The sequence below is a fragment of the Oncorhynchus nerka genome, linkage group LG9b, assembly GCF_034236695.1.
Source record: "Oncorhynchus nerka isolate Pitt River linkage group LG9b, Oner_Uvic_2.0, whole genome shotgun sequence".
NCBI classification, from domain to species: Eukaryota; Metazoa; Chordata; class Actinopteri; order Salmoniformes; family Salmonidae; genus Oncorhynchus; species Oncorhynchus nerka.
The window spans coordinates 6,419,769-6,438,106 of NC_088424.1; the positions used below are offsets into that span (position 1 = coordinate 6,419,769).

Consider the following 18,338-nt stretch of genomic DNA (forward strand, 5'->3'; position numbering starts at 1 on the left):
GCTATTTAGTGCCTCACTTCACACATGCACGCACAAACATTGTTTGCGTATAAAAGCAGAGCCCTTATTATCGAAGGTTGGACAATATCATCTTTCTGCTCTTTTGCTGATTCCGAGTTTGCTTTCTGCAACTCGTATCAATGCTGGTGGATTGACGTCGCCCGTGTTTCATTCTGTGGGAACTTGATTTCCCTACAGACTGCAGAGTAGCTAACAGTAGGAGCCACCTTGAGTTTGGAATTCATCTTCAAACGTATACAATTTGGCCCAGTTCCCTGACCTCCCCAATCTACACTGTGCTACTGGGATGCTAGAGGTCCAGTAAGTGCCCGACAAAACACTGAGACTAAAGCCACCACTGCATCAGCCTTCCCATTAGAGGTGAGTATAAAGTCAACTAAGAAGGCAGACTAATACTGCAGGTAGCCTAGCTGTTAGAGGGTTGGGCCAGTAACTGAAAGGTCACTGGATCGAATCCCTGAGCTGACAATGTGAAAAATCTGTCGGTGTGGCTGTGAGGAAGGCACTTAATCCTAATTGCTTCTGTAAATTGCTCTGGATAAGAGTGTCTGCTAAATGACCAAAAATGTCTCTAGCACCTGGGAGGCAATGGAAATCAGGGGAAATGGATACGCCTGTATGTGTGAGGTTGTATGCATGCTTTTAGGGGGGGTACACGCTGAACATTAGCACGTGTGTGAACAATGCTTTGATATTCAGATTGCAGCCCACCCTTGGAGAGGGTCACACACTAAGACTTCCTAGCTGCCACTGTTTCCTCAGAGTAAGAGATTACCAGGGAATTGGCACAATAACATGTCAAGGATAACCTATACTGTAGCCAATCTACATTGGGCAGGTTCAATTTACACACAGAATAAGCTTTTTTTAGGACTGATTTGAATCAGAAATGTTAGAAAGGCTGTATTATTAATATGACGATAGTGTTCAATCAGTTTACAGAGGCAGAATCAGTTTGTGGCATAACAGATAAACATTTATGACAAAAATACTCCCAATAGGTCTGCATAAAAAAAAATCTGGTGACTCAACAAGTCAGGCCAGAACAGGTGGCAGGTGTGATCAAAAAGAGTTTTACATGACAAAAGCAGCTGCTGTGAAAAGAAAGCCTTTGACATCAAACCAGCCATTTAATTGTTGGCATAGCAAACACTAAGAGAAGGGTAATGACTAATGACAGGTAAGGAATGTGGCTTTCATAGCAGCAATATACCATAACACGCAAGTAAAGGAATAGGAATTTAATCAATTTGTCAAAAATCAGTTTTAAATTAATTAAATACCTCATGTAGTCTAAATTCATTATTTCCTACTCAAACAAATATATATATTATTTTGTAGAATTCAAAGGAAAATTGTGCGTTACCGATTATCCCATGCGTATAAATCCAGTCTGAGCGCACGCCGGAGAGGTCAGACCCTTTCCCCCAGCGTGCTCCTGGTCGGCTGTGGAGCATGTCTTGGCGGTGAAAATCCACACAATGATGTCCTTTAAATGCACATCATTTTCAAGCGTCCAAATTTTCAGGTTATCTCCTCTTTGCCTGAAGTGAACAAAAAAACAACAATTCAAAGGCTTTGGTTTCAGGAGAGCGCGAAAGGCGCCTCCCTCTATGCGGCCAAGCCTTTCTCTTCTCCTCTCCACCAAATCCTTTCAGTTTCACCCTGCATAGGAACACAATGTGTATAAATATAATTTTAATTTCGTAAAAAGTTGAATAGTACAGATAAATACGCACATTACCAAAATATGTATGCTGCACGCTGTCAATTTGAAATTAAAGGCACTGCAAGTACATTTTTGGCTAACTTAAATCTCGTGGGAACATTCCGTTAATTATTTAATGTTGGGCACATCTGTAGAAATGTCAAAGGCTTTATCATTTCAAAGAAACGTTATTAAATGAACCCACTTTATTTGCTGTTTGTGAGTGCGTGTGAGAGAGAGAGAGGGTTCATGTATGATAAATGACAGACTCAGGATCTTATGTATCATGCATTGTTATTGACAATTATAAACCATTTCTAAACATACAAAGCAATATAACGTGTATATTAAGTTCACCCTTACCTTTAGGACTTGCTCAGTCTTGCCTCCAAACATTGAGTTGAGAAATTAGTAAACAACGCGCCAAGAACGCTCATAACCTTTAGGCTATTCCTGGGTTATTCCACAATACAATTTAAAAACATAACATTTCCAAGATACACGTTCGATTTTTTGGGATAGAACTGCATGTCCTTGTTATAGAAACGTTGTCTATAGTGTCTCTCATTCAGACCTTGGAACTCGATGCCGTTCTTGTCTTTGGTACCTGTTATTTTTCACACGTATACCTCAGGTTCAAAGACTATTGATGAGACCCTGCGCGCGTCAAAATCTACTTCTCAGCAACTGAGGATAAACGCATTTGCAACATTTCAACTCCATGCTCCATGTCATTACGTGGTGACTTTGCAACTATTACCGAAGCTCCAAATATTGTACGCTATTCCATCGATCTTTGTTGAGGAAATATCAGACACACCTAGGACAAAAAAAAATGTATCCAATGTTCAGCCTTTGCCGCTCTTGTGTCTATTCTGCCGCACACTACAGAAACACCATACAATACACAAGCACTGGAGGCTAAATATTCACCACGCTGCTCTGCCTGTCAAAAGTCTTGTGAAACCAGAGAGAACGGACGCTGTGAGAGTGCAGTGATTTCTCCTGCCCCTCAACATAGCTAAAACACAGTTGTGTTCATGGAGAGAGGGCACACTGGAATTGTCATATTTTAATTGCTTTTGTGTTTGGATCTGGAGACCTGTCGGTGTGTCAGTATTGACAACAAGGTTCTGAGAAAAAATAAGAACAGGAGTCCTACATATATTTTGAGGGGATGCATGTTCTTCTAAGAATTGCCACATCGCCCACGGACTGACTCCCAAGTTGTTTATGCTCCGAGTCCCATAAACTTGAGAATTTTTACTGCATTTCTTACATTCTTCATCAACTAACAAGACACACACACACACTCGTTTATGTTTGCAACCTCCACTCCATGTTTACATAGTCACACAGGGCCTCCATTACAGACTGTGTCACCAAGTCTACTGTCACCCATGGCGAGAGGGATGGATTGAGGGCAGAGGCAGTGAGGGTGATTCCTTCAGAAAGGGCCTGCCTAACACACTTCAGGCCAGGCTTATGGTTGCACCGTACAGCACGCACCTCAACTCCAGAGCCTCGCACCCCACCCCACCTTCCACCCCCTTACCAGGCCAGCCCTCCAGCACCTGCACAATGGGGGAACTCCCTCCTGGGCAAACAGTGGGGCCTGCAGAGCACAAATCCTGGGCAAACAGCGCCTTGCTCGCCCCGCTCCCCGCTCCACCACACACAAGGCAGAGACAAACGCAGGGGAGGATCCGCGCCCCCCTATAAATAGAACCTGGGTAACAATACACACAGCTGACTGTGGCAGGCAGGAATGTGTACAGCACCTCATGGCAGGTTCAACAACAAGTGGGCTGTTCTGTGCCTATGCCAGAGGGGGACCGTCAAGCAAGGGGGAACCTGGGTAAGGGGAGATGGGGGAGGGTTAAACAATACATGGTTACTACATTTCTCTGGATGACCCTCACACAGTTAGAGACGGAAATGTGAAACCATAGGCATAAAAACACATCAATGCTGAAGAGTGGAAATGAACCACAAGAACACAGAAATGAATGGATGACAGTTTCAAAGCTTTTTGAAGAGGAGCTTGACAATGTTTTCTTTGAACATGCCTTTGGCAATAAGTGTTGCCTACATATATGTTTTCTCACTGACAACTTTATTTTACAGCCATGACATCAGTTCCATCGGCATTGCTACTTAAAGGTCCAATGCAACCATTTTATCTCAAATTATATCTGAGTAACAATTAAGTACCTTACTGGGATTGTTTTAAATTAAAATGGTCAAAAGGAAACAAAATAGCTTCTTTGCGAAGAGCAATTTCTCAAGCAAGAATTTTGCTAGGACTGTCTGGGAGTGGTCTGATTGGGTAGGGGAAAACTAGCTTTGATAAGCAGAGAGGTTTGGAACTCTCTTTCTTATTGGTCTATTAACTCAATTACTGCCTGATGATGTCACCAGGCAGGCCAAAACTCCATCCCACCAAAACAGACTGAAACTTCAGGCAGTCTTTTCAAACAGCTCTGACACTAAAAGGGCATTATCGTCATAATCCCAATTTCACAGTATTATTCCAACCTGTGTGGAAATATATATAAAACACAGGAACAACATGTTTTTGACTGCACTGGGCCTTTAAATAACCAAAAATGTGTTTTGAAATGCATGGCTTTATGACAAGAGCAGTCCCCTCTCTGCGGTCCTGGGTACCAAGCCATCACTTTGACAGATGGTAATGAACTTGTACGGCATTGTGTGCGACTTCACAGCACAGCTTTGTGTATACCCACAGTTAAGCCCATGCGCACAAGGACAACAAACTCTCAGGCACAAAGAACACACACACACACACACACACACACACACACTCTGAACACTACTTTGGGCATAATATGCTGCATGTCACCTCACGTAATATGCTGTGTCACCTTGCTCCTCCCATTCCCACAAGGCGGTAACGTCAATAGGTGAAATCTCTGCCAGTAACTCTGAGCCCTGGGTCCTCCAGTGCTCCCAGGAATAGCCGAGTCAGAGAAATGTAGTCAACTAAGGTTTTGGATAAATGACAAGTTAAATGACTGCCAACCTTTTACCTGCAACTGAATTGGCTGCGGAACAATACAAAGTGTAATACAAACAGACATTACTTCTTACCTCTTATGAATATGACATACTGACTCAACCTGCAATGACAAATCCGTACTTTGTACTACACTTAATCTGACAGGCTACTTCACATATAGTATAACATGCCTTTTTCCATAGCCTACTTATACTTTCAAACTCATTTCCTCATCACACTTTTCATTAAATGTCTTAGATAGTCACCTAAAACAGATGCCCGAGATGAAAAGCTGAATGACTTAATAGTTAGTTATGTAGTTATGCCAGCAAGTCACCGGCCAGCTGCAAGGCAAAGCCATTGTCCTGTTAATAGGGCTTCTCGCTCCAGTCCAGCAAACACAGGACACTTTATTATTACCCAAATGTTTCTTAGCAGACGCAGAGTTCTCAAGTACCTGTACTGCTCAGCAGGCGGCTGTCCAGAGCAGTTTCCACGGTTACCAGATGGACGTCTGGGCCCTTGGACCTGACCGTGGCCAGCCCTGTTTCTAGACAGGATAGAGGGCTGTCCCAGTCCCGGATGGGGTGGGGGGATTATGAGAAGGTTGGAGGGGGGTAGGAGTATGGTGCACCCTCCAGATGTGAGGGACAGTTTTTAAGAGAGTTCGGTTCCCTTTGGGTTTCTCCAGTTTCATCTAGTGCACAGGTCCGTTCACTGCCCCCACCCTCGTCTATCCCAAGGTGTCTTTCCTCCTTGGGTCTTGTCCAACTGTCATGTGCAAGTTTATTTTTCTCTTTTCTCTTTACAAGAGTGGACCTCCATCAAATCTAGGTTGAAGGACAAGGTAATATAAAGTCCACCAGGATAGAGTGGGTTTGCTTCCCGGGACCACCCCTAAATAAAATGTATGCATGCATGACTGTAAATCGCTATGGATAGAGAGTCTGCTAAATGACGTTATATATTTTTTACTAAGACAGTCCAAATTTAGGTGAATGCCATTTTAGCGCTTGTCAATTTATGAAATAAATCATGAATTGAACATTTCCCAGAAAATATTTTGGGGATTTTCATTTCATGAATGGTCTCTCAAGGCTTGTTATGGCAGTGTTTATGCAAACAGTCAACAAATACAGCTTCAGAAAGTATTCCCAACCCTTAACCTATTCCACATTTTGTTGTGTTACAAAGTGGATTAAAATGGATTTAAATGGTAATTTCTGTCAACAATCTACACAAAATACTCTGTAATGTCAAAGTGAATAAAAACATTTGAACATTCTTAAGAAATGTATGGAAAATATGAATATATCTTGATTAGATAAGTATTCAACCCCTTGTGTCAATACATGTTAGAATCACCTTTGGCAGTGATTACGGCTGTGAGTCTTTCTGGGTAAATCTCTAAGAGCTTTGCACACCTACATTGTACAATATCTGCCCATTATTCTGTCAAGTTGGTTGTTGATCATTGCTAGACAGCCATTTTCAAGTCTTGCCATAGATTTTCAAGCCAATTTAAAGTAAAAAAAGTAAAGTCTTTACTGAAGACTCATCTCTTCAGTGGGTCATATGATTGAGTGTAGTCTGGCCCAGGAGTGGGAAGGTGAACGGAAAGGCTCTGGAGCAACGAACCGCCCTTGCTGTCTCTGCCTGGCCGATTCCCCTCTTTCCACTGGGATTCTCTGCCTCTACCCTGTTACGGGGGCTGAGTCACTGGCTTACTGGGGCTCTCTCATGCCGTCCCTGGGGGTGCGTCACCTGGGTGGGTTGATTCACTGTTGTGGTCGGCCTGTCTGGGTTGGCGCCCCCCCCTTGGGTTGTGCCGTGGCGGAGATCTTTGTGGGCTATACTCGGCCTTGTCTCAGGATGGTAAGTTGGTGGTTGAAGATATCCCTCTAGTGGTGTGGGGGCTGTGCTTTGGCAAAGTGGGTGGGGTTATATCCTTCCTGTTTGGCCCTGTCCGGGGTGTCCTCGGATGGGGCCACAGTGTCTCCTGACCCCTCCTGTCTCAGCCTCCAGTATTTATGCTGCATTAGTTTATGTGTCGGGGGCTAGGGTCAGTTTGTTATATCTGGAGTACTTCTCCTGTCCTATTCGGTGTCCTGTGTGAATCTAAGTGTGCGTTCTCTAATTCTCTCCTTCTCTCTTTCTTTTCTCTCTCGGAGGACCTGAGCCCTAGGACCATGCCCCAGGACTACCTGACATGATGACTCCTTGCTGTCCCCAGTCCACCTGGCCATGCTGCTGCTCCAGTTTCAACTGGCCTGGGCCCTAGGACCATGTCCCAGGACTACCTGACATGATGACTCCTTGCTGTCCCCAGTCCACCTGGCCATGCTGCTGCTCCAGTTTCAACTGTTCTGCCTTACTATTATTCAACCATGCTGGTCATTTATGAACATTTGAACATCTTGGTCATGTTCTGTTATAATCTCTACCCGGCACAGCCAGAAGAGGACTGGCCACCCCACATAGCCTGGTTCCTCTCTAGGTTTCTTCCTAGGTTTTGGCCTTTCTAGGGAGTTTTTCCTAGCCACCGTGCTTTTACACCTGCATTGTTTGCTGTTTGGGGTTTTAGGCTGGGTTTCTGTACAGCACTTTGAGATATCAGCTGATGTACGAAGGGCTATATAAATACATTTGATTTGATTTGATTTGAACTAGGCCACTCAAGAACATTCAATGTTATCTGGGTAAGTAGTGAATATTGATTTGGCCTTGTGGTAATTGTCCTGCTGAACGGTGAATTTGTCTCCCAGTGTCTGTTGGAAAGCAGACTGAATTAGGTTTTCCTCTAGGATTTTGCCTGTGCTTAGATCTATTTATTTTTTATCCTAAACATCTCTCTAGTCCTTGCCGATGACAAACATAACTATAACACGATGCAAAAAATATGAAGAGCGGTGCTCAGTAATGTGTTAGGCTTGGGGCAAATCCAACACAACACTTTGTATTCAGGACAAAAAGTGAATGTCTTTGCCACATTGTTTTACTTTAGTGCCTTATTGCAAACATGATGCATGTTTTGGAATATGTGTATTATGTACAAGTTTCCTTATTTTCACTGTCATTTATGTTAGTATTGTTGAGTAACTACAATATTGTTGATCCATCCTACTGTACGTTATCTCTTATCACAGTCATTCAACTCTGTAACTGTTTTAAAATCCCCATTGGCCTCATGGTGAAATCTCTGAGTGGTTTCCTTCCTCTCCGGCAACTGAGTTAAGAAGGGAGCCTGTATCTATAGTGACTGGGTGGATTGATACACCATCCAAAGTGTAATTAACTGCACCATGCTCAAAGGTATATTCAATATCTATTTTTTTGTTTTATACCAATAGGTTCCTTTTTTGTGGACCACTAGAAAACCTCCCTGGTCTTTGTGGTTAAATCTGTGCTTGAAATTCACTGCTCGACTGAGGGACCTTACATATAATTGTATGTGTGAGGTACAAAGATGGGGTAGTCATTTAAAAATCATGTTAAACACTATTATTGCACACAAAGTGAGTCCGTGCAATTTATTATGTGACTTGTTAAGCACATTTTTACTCCTGAACATATTTTGGCTTGTAACATTTTGGGGTGGCAGGTAGCTTAGTGGTTAGAGCGTTGGGCCAGTAACCAAAAGATGGCTGGATCAAATCCCCAAGCTGACAAGGTAAAAATCTGTTGTTCTACCCCTGAACAAGGCAGTTAACCCACTGTTCCCCGGTAGGCTGTCATTGTAAATAAGAATAAGAATGTAAATAAGAACTTACTTGCAGAGTTAAATAAAGATTTTACTTTTTAATTCCACTTTGACATTATGGAGTGTGTCACATCTCAATTTAATCCATTTTAAATTCAATGAGGAAAAAGTCAAGGGGTTTGTCACTTAGTGTTTATTTTTGTTTTCCCCATAAGCCTGTTAAATTGTTTATAAGCCTTGGTTGCACTTTAACCACCGCAATTGTAATTAGAGAATGTTCCAGTAATGACAGATGATACCAGAAGGCTGCTATTCCAGATGTTAATCTATCTGCTTCTGAAGGGTTCCTGTTGTTGCCATTTGAGGGTGTGCTCATAAAATGCACTCTGGAGTGCCAGAGTGCGCTCTGGAAGTTCGTAAATTCAGAGCGTTGTCAGATTGTCCGTTTGTAAATTCAGAGCGTTTAGCTCTCAGAGTGTTCAGAGCACACACTGGACGCTCTGGCCCAGGAGAAGGGTTGATCTGAGCGTACTGACCTCACAACGGCAGTCAAGCACCCAAGCTAACTGGCTAACGTTAGCTAGCTTGCTAGCTACTTCCAGAAACAATGACAGAACATCTCACTCTGACCATTTTAGGCTGTTTTCATGTTATCCAGAGCGTTGGTGACTAGCTGTGCTGCTGGCAACAATTTAATTATGCTTTTTGCCGACGCTTACTGACATATACACTACTGGTCAAAAGTTTTAGAACACCGACTCAAAGGTTTTTCTTAATTTGTACTTTTTTCTAAATTGTAGAATACTAGTGAAGACATCAAAACTATGAAATAACACATATGGAATCATGTAGTAACCAAAAAAGTGTTAAACAGATCTATATATATATTATATTTGAGATTCATCAAATAGCCACCCTTTGCCTTGATGACAGCTTTGCACACTCTTGGATTTCTCTCAACTAGCTTCACGAGGTAGTCACCTGGAGTGCATTTCAATTAACAGTTGTGCCTTGTTAAAAGTTAATTTGTGGAATTTATTTCCTTCTTAATGCGTTTGAGCCAATCAGTTGTGCTGTGACAAGGTAGGGTTGGTATACAGAAGATAGCCCTATTTGGTAAAAGACCAAGTCCATATTATGGCAAGAACAGCTCAAAAAAGCAAAGAGAAACAACAGTCCATCATTACTTTAAGACATGAAGGTTAGTCAATATGGAAAATGTTAAGAACTTTGAACATTTCTTCAAGTGCAGTCGCAAAAAAACATCAAGCGCTATGATAAAACTGGGTCTCATGAGGACCGCCACAGGAATGGAAGACACAGAGTTACCTCTGCTGCAGAGGATAAGTTCATTACCAGCCTCAGAAACTGCAGCCCAAATAAATGCTTCACGGATTTCAAGTAACAGACATCTCAACATCAACTGTTCAGAGGAGACTGTGCGAATCAGGCATTCATGGTCAAATTTCTGCAAAGAAACCACTACTAAAGGACACCAATAATAATAAGAAGAGACTTGCTTGGGCCAAGAAACACGAGCAATGGACATTAGACATAGAAGGCCAACATCCCGGAGTCACCTCTTCACTGTTGAAGTTTTGCGGGTTCTATTTAATGAAGCTTCCAGTTGAGGACTTGTGAGGCGTCTGTTTCTCATACTAGACACTCTAATGTACTTTTCCTCTTGCTCAGTTGTGCACGGGGCCTCCCACTCCTCTTTCTATTCTGGTTAGAGCCAGTTTGCGCTGTTCTGTGAAGGGAGTAGTACACAGTGTTTTACGAGACCTTCAGTTTCTTGCATGGAATAGCCTTCATTTCACAGTACAAGAATAGACTGATGGTTTTCAGAAGAAAGTTCTTTGTTTCTGGTCATTTTGAGCCTGATGCTCCAGCATTTGTGGATTAGCTAACACAACGTGCCATTGGAACACAGGAGTGATGGTTGCTGATAATGGGCCTCTGTACACCTATGTAGATATTCCATTACAAATCTAGCTGCAGTAACCATTTACAACATTAGCAATGTCTACACTGTATTTCTGATCAATTTGATGCTATTTTAAATGGACAGAAAAATGTGCTTTTCTATAAAAAACAAGGACATTTCTAAGTGACCCCAAACTTTTGAATAGCGTATATATATATAAACGTTTTCTGAAGATCGTTTATGACATTATCGATCCAGTATTAAAAAAAGCCATAAACCTGACACCGATTATCGATTATGTCCCCCAAATGCCATGGAATGACTAGAGGGATGGGTAAAAAGAGGGACAGCGCGGGTCAGAGAGTGAGAAAACGAGGACAGAGAGGGTGTTCTCCATTGTCTCATTTTACCCTCTCCAAAGTAAACAGAGTGAAAGGCGGATGTTGTTCTCCTGTCTGTGTGTGCGTGCCTTCTTTCCCTTTCACACGTCCTCGACATTTACGAGGAGTTTAGGTTTCGGCCCAGGGGGCACACCCTTCCCATTCCAAGCCCACGGAGAGGAGGCGGAGTGCAGAACCTGTCGCCGGGAATAAAAGGGGAGTCCGCTGAAGGGCCGCAGGCCGCACGTATTCGCCACCCGGGAGGCAGAGCGTGGTTGGGGCGAGCCGTGGTGATAGTAAAATCTGTTGACTCAGAGCCAACAGAGCCGTGAGAGCGGCGTGTTAGTGGCCAGCCGCGTGTAATGGGCCCGGTGTTGCTGGCACCCTTTCAACGGCAGGATGGAACACCCCCACTGGCCTTTTAAAATGCTCCAGCGTCCCCCACTCGAAATTCGCTTACAGCACCAGCAGCTGTGCAGAAGTAATTTCTCTCACTCGCTCCCACTTCCGTTTGCATAGATCAGTACCTAGTGAAAGTCTACAGAATAAATACTAGGGGAAAGCACCTTGGGCAGGCTTTGCCTTCAGAAAGTAGAGACTTCACATTGCCTGCTACAGTGCGTTTACATTTAACCTGGGGCGGCAGGTGGTTAGAGTGTTGGGCCAGTAACTGAAAGATTACTGGATCGAATCCCCGAGCTGACAAGATAAACATCTGTCTTTCTGAACAAGATATTTAACCCACTGTTCTCCGGTAGGCCGTCATTGTAAATAAGAATTTGTTTCTAACTGACTTGCCTAGTTAAATAAAAAATGTTTAACCATTTATTGTGTCAATAAAAACAGCTGGACGTAATGACATCACAAAAAAATGTTTAGATAAATCCTGCAGTGTCGAATAAAAGTGGCTGAAGTGTTTCCATTACAGTGTTGTGTTGTGTATTCATGGATGCCAAGGGAAGCCTGCCTTCCTCAAAAAATGTACCAAGAAAAAATATAAGAATTTAGCTTTCCTCTCTTCTCTGTGTTTCATAAATGTCCTTCAATTCGCAAGAGGTTGAACGTATCTCACTGGAGTAAGCATCAGAGCGAACGAAACAGCGCCTCTGTCTCAGTATGTATAGCCTGGTCAGAAAGAGTATGACATCTTTGCCGCCCATAGCATTGAATGCAAGGGAAGCCAGCGATAATTTGGCCTCCCTTGATAAAAATGAATAAATAATAATAGCCAAATTAGCATTGAGCTAAACTGAGCGAGCTCAGCTGTGAATGGCACACCCCCCAAACTGGAAGCCAGTTTGAATTTGGCTTCAGACCAAATGTCATTATTAACCGTCATTATTGACAGAAAAAAAATTGTGTTGTGTTGTTTTCCTCCAGTGGCTAGCAAGCTAAAATAATCCCTTTCCTAAATTAGCCATTGATGGAGATGGGGATTTGGACTTGTGGTTTTATTTAATTTGCCATACTGGCCAAATTAGGTAAAACCACAAGTCCGATTATAATGCCGATTCTGATCCAACCATAAATTCATACATTGTGCCCCTGGCCTGAGAGCATCGATGGCATTGGCATTTCTCTACAAGTAGGGTGAGTCAATATGTTTTCTCTACTTGCACACACACACACACACACACACACACACACGCACACACACAAATCATAACCATGGACAGCCACATTCTATTTAGCTTACGTTGTTGGGCAAAATTATTTTTCGTATCTTTTAGTTGTTACTATATTAGACTAAGCATAGGTGATTAGATAGATGATGTTGAAATGTTGAATTTTAAATGGTGCTGGAATAGTGGCGGCAGCTCCTGTTTTCTTTGCAACTTGGGGTAACTCTCCGTGGTTCTAAATCTTTAAGTTGCCTGAAAATGTGGGAAACATTAACTTGCTTGACCATGATGTAGGTCATGTTAACTGTTTGTTACATGCAATATGATTTGTGGACTTCACCGGACAGATGTTGCTCTCCGGTTTTGTGATGAAATAAAAGTGTGGTTGAATTTATTCTGCCACTGTGTATTCTTATTGTCTCGGCCTATATATCACAGTCGCAAGGCATATGAACTAACAGGTCATATAGAAAACAACGCAATAATCACAACACATAGGTAGTAATATGGCTTTTTTGGGGGGATTAAGCTTCCCTAGTGATTTTACCCACGCACCGCTACTGTTCCATTACCCACTTAGGCAAATTGCGCATTAATAAATTGGCGACAGACTAAATTTCCTCCCACCTATCTGTTTCATGTAGCCCGTGAAATCCAACATAGATAGAATGCAATAACTTATTAATATTTGCCATATTCTAATTATAAAAAATTCCCTGCCGGTGACTATTATTAGCACCTCACAACAATGAGCTAGCTGCATACTCCACTCCCCATCCCCCACAACCGGAGACTGAGAGTCTAGGGGGTACCATAAACCTGCTTCTCAAACGCTCTTTGACCTGTCTGACCTGTGCCCTCCTAGGTTTCTAGGGGCCCGGACATCTGCCCATCCTCTTGACTCCACGTCACACAATACTTGCAGTCACCCTCAAGCAGTGGCAAAGACCAATATCTCTGTCTCTGCCCATCAACAAATGGACTCACTCATATCTCTAGACTTGTGGAATGTGTGCGTGCCCAAAGTGAGTTGTGTGACATGTATTGTTCTTAATAGCTAGTTGTTACTATTGCTGTATGCCGTCTTTGTGGATAGCTGTATAGTCATATGTGCAGGTAGCATATACATTTTCATACAGTCCTTCCCTTTCTAATAGTCTTGTTGCTCTACTTGTGCTATCAGTTATAGTATTGTGTACAGTGTGTTCATTACCTCTGTCTCTCCTGTTTCAGAAGCACTACCATTTTATAACCTCTCCCACTTTTCATCCCCATGTGAATCTTCCTCAGTGTTTAAATCAAGTTCCTGTTTGTGTTAACTCTTGACATGCTTTATTCCCCTCTAACCCGTCACAAACCAGTAAAATACGTAGATCCGGGTCGCTCTCTTTTATGGTCGTTAGAGACGGATTTGTGACTTTGCTGACACCGCCACAATATGGCGGCCCAGAGACCACACAGGGTATTTTCCACACAGCCAACCTGTAGTCCAATGGAGTATGGCTCTGGGGTATCCAGTGAACTACGACCATGTGTATTATACCCCCTCTGTGTAGTCTATGGGAGCCCCACACCTGCCGACGGTGCAGCATGGACCCTATGGCTCGTCTCCTCCACCTGTGGGATACTACTCAGGACCAGGTGGGGTCGCATCCCCAACAACCCAGCGTGTGGATTATTATTCTACGTTGGGAAGTTGCAGCGCCGTGGACAATGCTGCAAATATCACAGGAAGCACGTTTTGCCCGTATTGAGCAGAATATAGTGTTCTTCGCATTATGCAACAGAAGACCAGATCCCGGGATTCTTCCTGTCAGCGGAGCACTCGCCAACAGGTTGCAGTGGAGAACATCAGCCAGTCATATGGAGGACAGCAGCAAGAATGTGTTTTCGATCCAGGAACCGTTGCCAGGTGTGACTGACTATCGGGTGTGACTATAATGCCTCTCCATCCCTGGCACCGTTGTCAGGCATGGCTGTGACTGAGACCGGGCAGGGACACGTCATGTCCTAAAGCCCTTGCTGGTCCCCAAAAGTTGCCTGCTACGGAGACTGAGCCCACACCAGATGTAATAACCCATCCCCCCTCCACTGCTGGAGATTCTGGGGCCACCAGATCATCACCAGCCAGGGCTACCTGGCGAGCTGTCGCCAGCGACAGAGGCCGTGTCTGCCTCTGACTCTCTGCCTGTCACTGCACTAGGGGATCCTCCAGCAGCACCGTACCGGTCTGCTGCTACCTCCGATGACCGGTCCAGGGGTGACCTGGGCCCATGGGGGAACCCAGCCACACCACTGTCAACAGCCACTGACAGTACCGCTTCACCTGACACAGCCCTGGGTCCCGTTCGGGGTGTCCAGGATGGCCCCTACCCAGCATGCACCACTTGACCCAGATTCAATCCTGGTCCTGCTGCTGCTTGACTCAACCCCGATGGGACTGGGGCTGACCACCCAGACTTCGCCCCCAGTGTCGTGTTCCAGAAGCACTACCTATTCCTGTCCCTGGGGTCCGAACTAATCCACTATCTGCCCTGGACTCACCAGCACTGTCCTGATCAGGTCCTTGCCCTGGGTCTACCATTTGGGCCTGCTCCGGGGCCTGCCCTAGGCCCTCCTCTGGTTCCTGCACCAGAGACTTACCTGGCTCAGTTGGGGAACCGCCACCGCCATACCTGCTCTCCTCTGTTGTGGCACAGCCCGCCTCTGTGGGGGAAACAACGCCCACACCTGCTCTCCGCTGCTGGGGCCTGGCCTGCCTCAGTTGGGGAGCAGCTGCTTCTGGGCCTGCTCTCCTCCCCGGCCCTGGACACGGGGGCCCTCCTAGGGGTCTGGCCCACCTCTGTGGGGGAAACAACGCCCACACCTGCTCTCCGCTGCTGGGGCCTGGCCTGCCTCAGTTGGGGAGCAGCTGCTTCTGGGCCTGCTCTCCTCCCCGGCCCTGGACACGGGGGCCCTCCTGGGGGTCTGGCCCACCTCTGTGGGGGAGCCACCCCTCGGCACCCTATGGATGCCCTCAGCACTCTGAACCTGGCTTCTCCTTGCCCGCCTCTGATGGGTTGGCCGGACCTGCCTTGGACCTAGTGGGCTCTAGACTGACATTCCAGCAGGGAATTCCTTATTTTGTTAATATGCTGCTCATATTTAGGGGTGGCTATTACAAAGTCCCTGCCAGTGACTATTATTAGCACCTCACAACTGAGCTGCACACTGCACTCCCCATCCCCTATGACCACTGGCGACTGAGAGTCTAGGGGGTACCATAAACCTGCCTCTCAAACTCTCTGACCTGTTTGAACTGTGCCCTGATAGGTTGCTAAGGAGGTTACTAGGGGGCCGGACATCTGCACATCCTCTTGACTCTGCACGTCACACAATACTTGCAGTCTCCCTCAAGCAGTGACAGAGAGCAACATCTCTGTCTCTGCCCATCAACAACTGGACTCACATCTCCGGACTTGTGGGATGATGTGCGTGCAGCTTCTGTCTCGATCTCAGCTTTGATGCACCTGTACAGACCTCCCCTTCTGGATGATAGGTTGTTGTCCTTGATCATTATGGCCTTCCTGTGACATCGGATGCTATAGGTGTCCTGGAGGGCAGGTAGTTTGTGATGCCCTACCAGACGATGATACAGCCCGACAGGATGCTCTCAATTGCTTTGTTGCACTACCTGTGCTATCAGTTACAGTACACTGCTCAAGAAAATAAAGGGAACACTAAAATAACACATCCTAGATCTGAATGAATGAAATATTCTTATTAAATACTTTTTTCTTTACATAGTTGAATGTGCTGACAACAAAATCACAAAAATTATCAATAGAAATTTATCAACCCATGGAGGTCTAGATTTGGAGTCACACTCAAAATTAAAGTGGAAAACCACACTACAGGCTGATCCAACTTTGATGTAATGTCCTTAAAACAAGTCAAAAATGAGGCTCAGTAGTGTGTGTGGCCTCCACGTGCCTGTATGACCTCCCTTCAACGCCTGGGCATGCTCCTGATGAGGTGGCGGATGGTCTCCTGAGGGATCTCCTCCCAGACCTGGACTAAAGCGTCCGCCGACTCCTGGACAGTCTGTGGTGCAACGTGGCGTTGGTGGATGGAGCGAGACATGATGTCCCAGATGTGCTCAATTGGATTCAGGTCTGGGGAATGGGCGGGCCAGTCCATAGCATCAATGCCTTCCTCTTGCAGGAACTGCTGACACACTCCAGCCACATGAGGTCTAGCATTGTCTTGCATTAGGAGGAACCCAGGGCCAACCGCACCAGCATATGGTCTCACAAGGGGTCTGAGGATCTCATCTCGGTACCTAATGGCAGTCAGGCTACCTCTGGCGAGCACATGGAGGGCTGTGTGGCCTGCCAAAGAAATGCCACCCCACACCATGACTGACCCACCGCCAAACCGGTCATGCTGGAGGATGTTGCAGGCAGCAGAATGTTCTCCACAGCGTCTCCAGACTCTGTCACGTCTGTCACATGTGCTCAGTGTGAACCTGCTTTCATCTGTGAAGAGCACAGGGCGCCAGTGGCGAATTTGCCAATCTTGGTGTTCTCTGGCAAATGCCAAACATCCTGCACGGTGTTGGGCTGTAGCACAACCCCCACTTGTGGACATCGGGCACTCATACCACCCTCATGGAGTCTGTTAGTGACCGTTTGAGCAGACACATGCACATTTGTGGCCTGCTGGAGGTCATTTTGCAGGGCTCTGGCAGTGCTCCCCCTGCTCCTCCTTGCGCAAAGGCGGAGGTAGCGGTCCTGCTGCTGGGTTGTTGCCTTCCTACGGCCTTCTCCACGTCTCCTGATGTACTGGCCTGTCTCCTTGTAGCGCCTCCATGCTCTGGACACTACGCTGACAGACACAGCAAACCTTCTTGCCACAGCTCGCATTGATGTGCCATCCTTTATTTTTTTAAGCAGTGTATTATGAACAGTGTATTCATTACCTCTGTTCCAGAACCACTATCATTCCACTACCTCTCCCACTTTCCATCCCCATGTTCCTCTTCCTTGTGTTTTAACTCTTGGGCTACTTTATTCCCCTTTAACCGGGGGCAGGGTCAGTGAGTAACAAACCAGTAAAATACGTAGAGCCGGGGTCGCTCTCTTTCACTAATAATTCTCATGTGCCAAAAAGTTCTCAGGCAGTAGAATTAGCAAATAATGTGGCGTGGAGCTTTAGTTACGTGATGACGTGCCTCCTCGAGTACCTTGAAAATTATTTGGCAATCATTTATTTGAAAAACAATTTCCATAATTTTTTGCAGTGAAGTTTTACAAAAGTAAAATCCACCCTTCGACCAGATAACATTTTTGTTGATCTTTAGAAAATGTCCCCTATAACTGCCGTTTCCATTACATGATGCAATGATTCTGCGACGTCGCTTTTGTCGAATAAAGCTGGGTCAATGGAAACCTGACTAATGATTCCCAACCAAATTCACTGAGTTTGTGCAATTTTGACAAAAAAAAGTTTCTTCTTTCGGCTCAATACTACAAAAGTTTGGATTTGAAATCAAACAATGACTATGAGGTTAAAATGTAGATGGTCAGCTTTAATTTGAGGGTATTTTCATCCATATCGGTTTAACCATTTAGAAATTACATTTTTGTACTGTTCCCCTCGCCCCCTATTTCATGGGACCAACAGTATCGGGACAAATTCATTTGTATATTAAAGTAGTCAAAAGTGTAATATTTGGTCCCATATTCCACGCAATGACTACAAGAAATAAGAATAGAATATTTCTAAACACGTCTACATTAATTAATGGATGCTACCATGATTACGGATATTTGTCTAACTTTCTCACTTATTATTCCCAATTCATTCAGGAGTTTCCATAATCATTGTAGCATCCACATTAATGTTGAAGTGTTTAGAAACATTATATTCTTATTTACAATAAACATGACTCCAAAAAGGCACAAAACATTATTTACC

The 18,338-nt window shown here is 44.7% G+C and overlaps 1 protein-coding gene across 2 annotated transcripts in view; it reads right to left on the bottom strand.

Moving 5' to 3' along the window:
- Positions 1–18,338, bottom strand: part of LOC115114193 (artemin-like) — a 41,091-nt gene that overhangs the window by 13,786 nt on the left and 8,967 nt on the right. Inside the window, exon 1 of one of the 2 annotated variants that reach the window (XM_029642253.2) lies at positions 1,388–6,501. The exons of the other annotated variant lie outside the window; for it this stretch is intronic. Within the exon in view, the coding sequence (XP_029498113.2) occupies positions 1,388–1,478 (91 nt within the window). The 5' untranslated portion in view covers positions 1,479–6,501. Of the gene's footprint in view, positions 1–1,387; positions 6,502–18,338 lie in introns of those variants that run through there. 2 annotated transcript variants of the gene reach the window in all.